We start from the raw sequence: 9,597 nt of genomic DNA, 5'->3' as shown, positions 1-9,597 counted from the left end.
GGTCCAACACACCTGAATCAAATGGATCACCTCCTCAGTATGCAGTCAAGTTCTCCAGAGCCCTGCTAATGGCCTGATTATTTGACTCAGGTGAATTGAAGCAGATAGATGGAAAAGATGTATGACACTGGCCCTCAATCCCTGGAGTTGAAGACCTCTGGACTAAGTCTATTACTGTATGACAGTTTGACTGACAAATGTTCATGATTTTCAATAACATAAATGAAGACCTATACTCTAGAACACATGTGTCAAACTCCAGTCCTGGAGGGCCACTGCCCTGCAACTTTTAGATGTGTCTCTGCTGCACCACACCTGAATAGAATAATTAGGTCATTAGCAAGGCTCTGGAGAACTGATCTACATGTTTTTCTTACCGTCCCAAGAAGGAGGTAATTAAGCCATTTCATTCCATTGTTATGTACCTGTGGCACATCTAAAAACTGCAGGGCACTGGCCCTTGAGGACTGGAGTTTGACACCCCTGCTCTAGAAGTTATCTTTATGATCTATGTTGCTGTGATGACACTACAACTGACCGAAGTTCAATAAAATTATGCATAAGCACATAAGCTCTCAAATTTACTTTGGTTTAGACAGGGGTGGGCAATCCTGGTCCTCAAGAGCCAGTGTCCTGCAACTCTTGGATATATTAGATAGCTGAATCACCTCCTAAGTGCAGTCAAGTTCTCCAGAGTCCTGCTAATGACCTCATTATTTGACTCAGGTGTGTTGAAGTAGAGATGCATCTAAAAGTTGCAGGAGACCGGCCCTCGAGGCCTGGAGTTGCCCACCCCTGGTTTAGAATATACAGATAGTCAAATGTGTACTTTACAGTGCAAATGTTGCACTAAAGTAATGATGTAGCAAGGTATAGGGAAAAAGTTTGGGATTGAATGGGTTAGTAGTATTTCCTCATCCTGGTCCACAGGGGTTGCTGTCCTTCATATTTTAGATCTCTGTTCCAATACACCTGATGCAAATGGTAGCATTAACTGCTGGATGGATGTGGAGGAGCAGGGTTTAATATCAAAGATAACATCACTATAGACAAAACTGTCTATGATTGATTTTATGATTTTATTTAAACAGAGGAACATATCTATCCAAATCAACGTGGACCATGGCTAAACAACTAATTTCCCTTACCGTTGTCCTGGTTATGCCATATTTGGGTGCAACAATTGCTAAGATAGTAAGACTTTACTCTTTGTTGGTAGTTGAATGTGGTTGAACAACCACATGGGAGGATTTTTGATCATGAATGGTGTGTTTCTAAATTTGGTGTGGACTTGCTGGCATTTGGATCATTGTTTGCAGTACTGTTAAGCTTAAGGACACAAATTTATGGCAGGACATATTCCATCTCCTTTCTGTTAGAGAGCAGAATTTGTGGCTCCGCTGATTAAATACACACTAACATGAGTTCTCAAATGTTCGCAAATGTAAACCGTGCCCACTTGAGGCTTGCAAAGTTTATCAGAATCCTGGAAGAGATGCAGAATATTTCCATATGTAGGCTACACAGAAACATCCCTCAGTCAAATATGGAAATGAGGCCTTTCATATTAAAAGAAAAATACAGACTTTCATCCAAATGGGCTAGAATAATGCATGAAAAAACGGGTGTGGTCTCCAGCTTGGAAAACTCCCACACCGATTAAAACATTGCAGGGTCCCTTCCATTCTTCACTTGAGAACACAGAATCCTACTGGAATCATCAAGCAGATCAAGATGTTGTTCGGTTTCTTTGCAGCTGTTCTGTTCACTTTTCATCTGTCATCACAGGTTAGTTTACATTTCAGTGTTTATTATTTTTAATATTAAACAAACTTGATTAGGTGCTTCTCATTTTTGAGGGACTGGTAACTTTCATGAAATTTTAACCCTCAGTTATGAAAGGAAGACTAGCTTGTTCTAATTAGAATTCTTAAACTTTGATCTGAAATATTTTCCTCAAAGCTAATAAGCACTAAATTTTATGCTCCTGTTGTGTTTATGAGCTTGAAATGAGTGGACTATGACCTTATAGTGATCTTCCATATGGCTCAGCACCTTGTGTTATTTAGATGTTTCCCAACTTCAGCACAATTTATTCATAAAAGTACTACTAGAAGGAACATTTTAACTTGCATTTAAACCATAATGACTTATTGCAGATGGTTTGGGCAGATTCAACAACCACCTTGGCTCCAACATCCCCCACTTCAACCAATGCCACGGCTTTGAATCGCACTGCATCTTCAGCCTCAACCTTCAAATTTCCACCAGTGCTGCTTCCTCTGGCTTTTACAGCTTCCCAACTTTATGTCTGATAACACAATCTGACAATTTGGAAAGTTGTCATCTGCTCATCTAACATTATCCTCAATGGAAATCTTTCAATAAGTTTGCTTATTTAATTTTGTGGAGGGAACTACATCAAGGTTTTAATGGACTACAGCAATCCAGCAATTCTAGTTGCTCTACACAAGTCCTGATTTTTACTTGGTGCTGTCATGGACTTTAAGATGTTCTTATTCTGGAAAATTCTTATATTTCTATGTGTTGGTGGGTTAAATGTCTTAACACTTTAATATGCTTTCAGATTTTAAGCGGTGTGCCTTAAATCCTTTCAGTTGAATAAAGCTGTAATGACAATTGTTTTCTTGCTGATTTATTGTAAGATATATGTAAGTGGATGCATCAACCATTAAATAAACTGCCAGTGAAAGAAATGCATACTGTGATGTTTATCTTCTGTTGCCTCTGGGGCTCCCTGGGTTTGCTTCAACTGTTGTAATGTGAGCAAACCTTTCATTCAACACTGTGCACTGAAGTGGCAGCAGTGTGGAGTGAGAGACAGTAGTATTTAAGGTTTCCAAAATACAAGTGACCCTTTCTTTAAAATGCTGATTTGCCATCTATTAAAATAATGCTTTAAACTCATCCTTCCATTCAATGGTTGGGATTTGCAAACAAGCTGTAATATGAATGAATATTTTTGTATCTCCTAGTTACATCACATTTATCTTTCATTTTTGGAAACTTTGCATTGTTGGAAACGACTTCACTGGCTACCTGTCACATTCAGAATTTAATTTAAAATCTTGTTGTTTACACTCAGTTCACAACCTTGGCCCTCCTTACTTGTCTGATCTTCTGCACATCACCACCCATTCACGTTCCCACCGTTCTTCCTCTTCCATCCACCTCAGTGTTCTTCCTGTCGGTTGCATCACCATGGGGAAAAGAGCCTTCTCTTACTCTGCTTCCCAACTCTGGAATACTCTTCCCTCTGACATCCATAAAATTGACTCTCTTCTGACCTTCAAAGCACAACGCAATTCTCATCTGTTCAAGTTAGCCTTCTCACTTTAATTGTGTAGTTAATTTGTGTCTTTGTAGCCATTTCTTTACTGTTTAATTTGTGTTTTTTAATGTTAAGTGTCCTTGGGTGTTTTGAACGATGCTGTCAAATAAAATGCATTATTATTGGAAACTTCCAGCTTATGTGTTTCTCAGTTTTGTAAATGTGGATTGGCTGGTTGACCTTTAATATGCATTCCATGACTGCCAGATTAAATTCACAACACATGTCATCTCAAGGCACAATCACACAGACAGATTTCTAGTGAACATTCCAAATGATCCTAATTATAAACCAGTGCAGTCAAGTTCAGTGTATTCAAATTGGTTAAAAGCTTTTCTGTCTCAGAAAATCCAGCAAGTTGCGTAGTCATGGAGTTGCAGTTGCATTTACAGTGGACAGTTGCTTGCAGTGTGAGTGACCAACTAGAGGTTTGAGAAGACAGAGCAGATACACAAAAAGACACAGAAGCACTGATCCATGAGTACCAAGAAAGGTAAAAAGTTGGTGGCAGTAGTTGCACCTTTAGTGGCTTCATCTAGGAGAGAAAAACAGCTAAACAGATAAGCTGAGACAGTATATTGGATGAAAAAGAGCAGTTAATGTATACAGTTAGATGCAGTAAAATTTCAGCCAAAAGCTTTGATTAGGAGAGAGACTGTCATGATGTTGGTTGTTGAAGTGTGGACCCAAAAGCAAAGAGGCAGAGGCAGCAACTGAGTTAGATGATCTAATGAAAAAATGCTAAACACTTACAAAAATAGAAGATCATAGATAACAGCAAAAATTAAACCAAAATAACTTCCAGCCAGGAGACATGGGGTAGAAACAGGGACACAGAGAGGACTGAGGTGAGTAGACATAAGAATCAGATGAGTAATGGGAGAGAATGAGAGGCTAAAATACTGGGAGGTAGAGAGGTAGACTGGGCTGATGAGCTAATTGATTGTAGGGGAGAGTGGTAAGCAGGAGCCATGGTGAGGGGTTTGGGAGAAAGTGGCACAGGACAATTGCATACATATACAGGGGAACACAAAAGAGTGAGGAAAGTAATATAAAGGAGCTGTAACTAATTCTAACGCTAAAAGAAAACATGATAAACTAGAAAGAGAGGGGAAACTATGAAAGTACCAAGACAGAAACAAGGCTGCTCTAAAAATAATAAGAGCTAGAACAACTAGGACTAAGCAAATAAATAACCTAACTAGAATCACCAAAGAAAGATGGACATGGATATAAAGAAGAACTAAACCTAAGGTAACAAGATAAGAAAACTAGACTATGAGGGAGGCTGAAATAAGGAATAACTAGACAGACGGAGACAGTGGTAAAAAAGTAACTAAAAGACAGAGGTCAGGGCATCATTATTAGCAGTGTTTCCTCATCCTGGTTCTCAGTTGTTCACTATCCTTCATGTTTTAGATGCATCTCTGCTCCAATGCACCTGATTTAAATGACAGCATTAACTGCTGCAAAGGTGTTGAGGAGCAGTGTTTAATACTAAACATAACATCACTATAAACAAAACAGTTTTTCAATGATTTTATTTAAGCAGGAGATAAAAGCTATCCAAGTCAACTTGGACCATGAGTAAAATCAAATCAAAATCAATTAACTTTTATTTGTATAGCACATCTCAGCAACAAGGCATTTCAAAGTAAAAACACAAAAAACACAAAGTCATTCAACATAGAATCAACAATTGAATCATTACATTTACTCAAGTGCCATCTTTAAATTCTTAATCATTTATGCTTCAAAGGTTACTCTAAACAGGTGAGTTTTTAGTTTAAATTTAAAGGCACTCGGTGTTTCAGCAGTTTTGTAGTTTTCTGGAAGTTTGTCCCAGATTTGTGGTGCACAGAAGCTGAATGCTGCTTCTCTTCATTTGGTTCTGTTTCTGGGGATGCAGAGCAGACCAGAACCAGAAGGCCTGAGAGGACTGGAAGATTGATACAATAACAGCAGATCTTTAATGTATTGTGGCACTAAACTGTTCAGTGACTTATAAACTAACAGTATTTTAAAGTCTATTCTCTGAGCTACAGGGAGCCAGTGTAGGCACTTTAGAACTGGTGTGATGTATCTTCTTAGTTTTAGTGAGAACATGAGCAGTAGTGTTCTGTATCAGCTGTAGCTGCCTGATTTGTTAGGCAGACCTGTGAAGACACTGTTGCAGTAATCAATGTGACTATAGATAAACACATGGGTTTCTCTAAATCTCGCTGAGATATTAGTCCTCTATTCTGGGAAATGTTCTTCAAGTGATAGAAGGCCGACTTTGTGACTGTCTTTATTTGGCTCTGAAGGTTCAGCTCAGAGTCCATCACTACTCCCAGGTTTCGGGCCTGATCACTAGTTTTTAGTTGTAATAATTGAAGCTGTGCATTGGTTCTTGATTGTTCCTGTTTAGGTCCAAAGATAATAACTTCAGTTTGTTTCTGTTCAGCTGTAGAAAGTTTTGGCACATCCACACATTATTTGTTCTAAGCATCTGTTCAGTGAATGGATGATTCAGTCATCTGTTCAGTGACATCATAATGTAAAGCTGTGCATCATCCACGTAGTTATGGTAATTAATCTTATTTCCTGTTGTAACCTGAGCTAGTGGGTTACAACAGGAAAAACTAATTGCACTTACTGTTGCCCTGGTTGTGCCATTCATGGGTGCAACAATTGCTATGGCTTAACTCTTCCTTGGTGGTTGAAAACATACCATTCCTGGTTTTTGACCATGGATGGTGTGTTTCTAATTTTGGGGTGGACTTGCTGGTATTGTTTGGATCATTGTTCGCAGTACCTTTAAGCTTAGGGTCACAAACCTACGGCTTGCTTTACATGTTCCATCTTCTTTCTGTTAAAGAGCAGAATTTGTGGCTCCGCTGATAAAACACATACTGACATGACGATTTCTCAAACTCACCATGAGCCTCAAGTGGGCTTGAGGAAACCTGCAAAGTGTATCTGAAGTCAGTTTGAGTAAAATCTTTGTTTTTCAATTTCCTGATTTTCAATGCCATGTGTACAATTAAATACACATTTGAAAAATGTGACATTATTTTTTTACTAATTGATAATATTGACCCAATCCTTGAAGAGATGCAGAACATTTCCATATCTAGGCTACATAGAAACACCTCCCCAGTCAAATATGAGAGTATATTTGTATTCACATTAACATACAAACATACACTCATCCAGATGGCTTTGAATAATGCATGATAAAACAGGTTTGGTTTCCAGCTTGGAAAATTCCCACAGCAATTAAAACATTGCAGAGTTTCCTACATTGTTCATTGTACACAGAATCCTACTGGAATCACCAAGCTGATCAAGATGTTGTTCGGTTTCTTTGCAGCTGCTCTATTCACTTTCCATCTGTCATCACAGGTTAGTTTACATTTCAGTGTTTATTATTATTAGACAAACTTGATTATTTACTTCTCAATATTGGAATATTTTCCTCAAAGTTTATATATTCTTAATTTAAGCCCCTGTTGTATTTGTGTTTTGTTAGTTTAAAATAAGTGACCTACTGCCTTATAGTGTTCTTATATACTGCTCAGTACCTTTGATTCTTTAGACGTTTCCTAGCTCCAGCACATTTTTTTCATAAAAGTTCTATCTGCTTACAGTTAATAGGCCAAAGGAGGTATTAAAACAATGGAACAGGACACAGTCTAATGCATCCATACAAAACTAATGTCTAATCCTGAATAGAGCCCAGTGTTCATGGGGAAAATTTTAAATTGCATATAAACCATAATGTTGTATTGCAGGTGGTTTGGACACAACCAACAACTATCTCTGCTCTAACAACCATTTTGGCTCCAACAACCACCTCTGCTTCAACAACCACCTCTGCTTCAACAACCACCTCTGCTCCAACAACTACCTCTGCTTCAACAACTGCCTCTGCTCTAACAACCACTTTGGCTCCAACAACTACCTCTGCTTCAACAACTGCCTCTACTCTAACAACCACTTTGGCTCCAACAACCACCTCTACTACAACAACCACCTCTGCTCCAACAACCACCTTGGCTCCAACAACTACCTCTACTACAACAACCACCTCTGCTCCAACAACCACTTTGGCTCCAACAACTACCTCTACTACAACAACCACCTCTGCTCCAACAACCACCTTGGCTCCAACAACTACCTCTACTACAACAACCACCTCTGCTCCAACAACCACTTTGGCTCCAACAACTACCTCTACTACAACAACCACCTCTGCTCCAACAACCACCTCTACTACAACAACCACCTCTGCTCCAACAACCACCTTGGCTCCAACAACTACCTCTACTACAACAACCACCTCTGCTCCAACAACCACTTTGGCTCCAACAACTACCTCTACTACAACAACCACCTCTGCTCCAACAACCACCTTGGCTCCAACAACTACCTCTACTACAACAACCACCTCTGCTCCAACAACCACCTCTGCTCCAACAACTACCTCTACTACAACAACCACCTTGGCTACAACAACTACCTCTATTACAACAACCACCTTGGCTACAACAACCACCTCTGCTACAACAACCACCTCGGCTCCAACAACCATCTCTGCTACAACAACTACCTCGGCTCCAACAACCCCCACTTCAACCAATGCCACAGCTTTGAAGGGCACTGCATCTTCAGCCTCAACCTTCAAATTTCTACCAGTGCTGCTTCCTCTGGCTTTAACAGCTTCCCAATTTTATGCCTGATAACACAATCTGACAGTTTCGAAAGTTGTCATCTGCTCATCTAACATTATCCTCAATGGAAATCTTTCAATAAGTTTGCCTATTTAATTTTGTGGAGGGAACTACATCAAGGTTTTAATGGATTACAGCAATCTAGCAATTCTAGTTGGTGCAGCAAGCACTTGGTGCTGTCATGGACTTTAAGATGTTCTTATTCAGGAAAATTCTTATATTTCTATGTGTTGGTGGGTCAAAATGTTTTAACACTTTAATATGCTTTCAGATTTTAAGTGGTGTGCCTTAAATCCTTTCAGTTGAATAAAACTGTAATGACAATTGTTTTCTTGCTGATTTATTGTAAGATATAAGTGGATGCATCAACCATTAAATAAACTGCCAGTGAAAGAAATGCATACTGTGATGTTTATCTTCTGTTGCCTCTGGGGCTGCCTGGGTTTGCTTCAACTGTTGTAATGTGAGCAAACCTTTCATTCAACACTGTGCACTGAAGTGGCAGCAGTGTGGAGTGAGAGACAGTAGTATTTAAGGTTTCCAAAACACAAGTGACCCTTTCTTTAAAATGCTGATTTGCCATCTATTAAAATAATGCTTTTTAACTCGTCCTTCCCTTCAGTGGTTGGGATTTGCATACAAACTGTAATATGAATAAATATTGTTGTATCTCCAAGATACAGCACATCTTTGGAAAATTCCACCTTAAGTACTGTTTCTCACTTTGATTTTTCAATTTTGAGTATTCTGTCCTACATAATTTACATTTTGTGACTTGAAAACAATGAGAATTTAGTTGAAGTCATCTTTGCAATATTCCCAATAATGAGGCTGCCGAACCATTTCTCCTCCTTCACCTGTCGAGGGGGCCTCAAAGGGTCTCTCTATCTTTGAAAGAATGCTGGAATTCACCTTTTCTTTGTCCCACCTCCTCCCGGCACCCACTTCCAATCTGGGTGGGAATTGTATCCTGCTCTGATCACCACACAAAGGCTCCATTCTCCACCTCTTCTTATCTGTTGGATTCCTATCAGGACCCGTGCTTCGTGATCCATAAGCCCCCTACCCTACCCAATCCTCAGTTCCAAATCAGAAACCATAGAGACCTTTTGAACAGACATTTGTGTTCATCTTGAATTTCTGTTTCTCCCTCTGAAGTCACACATAGTGAAAGAAAAAGAGAATTGCTGAAGCCGCAGTCAGATTCCTGCAACAGTCATTTAACTTGAAGTGTATTCAGGTGTTTTTGTGCGGTTAGTGTGTAACTACTGAAAGCATCACCTCTACTTCCTCATTTCTCTTTTAGTAGGGTAGATGTGAGTTCATGAAATGCAGTGGAGGACAGATGGACACTCCAGAGCATTCAGCACTGAGTTGATTTTTTTTTTGTCTCCTATTTAAAACTTATTAATGTTCAACTCATCCTATTTCTGAAATTTAGTTCTATTCTACACGTACATCTTAAAGCAATAAGCAGATGTGTGCACTCACTTATTGTGAGTTATGTTATTCAGGAGATTTCAAAAATGT

The 9,597-nt window shown here is 39.2% G+C and overlaps 1 protein-coding gene across 1 annotated transcript; it reads left to right on the top strand.

Annotated features, from left to right (window-relative positions):
• Positions 1-6,083: 6,083 nt before the first annotated feature.
• Positions 6,084-8,120, top strand: LOC111612222 (probable serine/threonine-protein kinase clkA). The gene is made up of 3 exons (XM_023352715.1): positions 6,084-6,090; positions 6,656-6,739; positions 7,129-8,120. The coding sequence occupies exons 1-3, from the start codon at positions 6,084-6,086 to the stop codon at positions 8,118-8,120; spliced, it is 1,083 nt and encodes a 360-aa protein (XP_023208483.1).
• Positions 8,121-9,597: the final 1,477 nt, after the last annotated feature.

Source organism: Xiphophorus maculatus, chromosome 19, assembly GCF_002775205.1.
Source record: "Xiphophorus maculatus strain JP 163 A chromosome 19, X_maculatus-5.0-male, whole genome shotgun sequence".
NCBI classification, from domain to species: domain Eukaryota; kingdom Metazoa; phylum Chordata; class Actinopteri; order Cyprinodontiformes; family Poeciliidae; genus Xiphophorus; species Xiphophorus maculatus.
This window is presented reverse-complemented; position numbering and strand designations above follow the sequence as displayed.

Bases quoted from the DNA above. Each gene is read 5' to 3' on its own strand.
- LOC111612222 (XM_023352715.1), top strand. The intron at 6,740-7,128 runs GTTAGTTTACAT...GTTGTATTGCAG, and splicing joins CTTTCCATCTGTCATCACAG to GTGGTTTGGACACAACCAAC.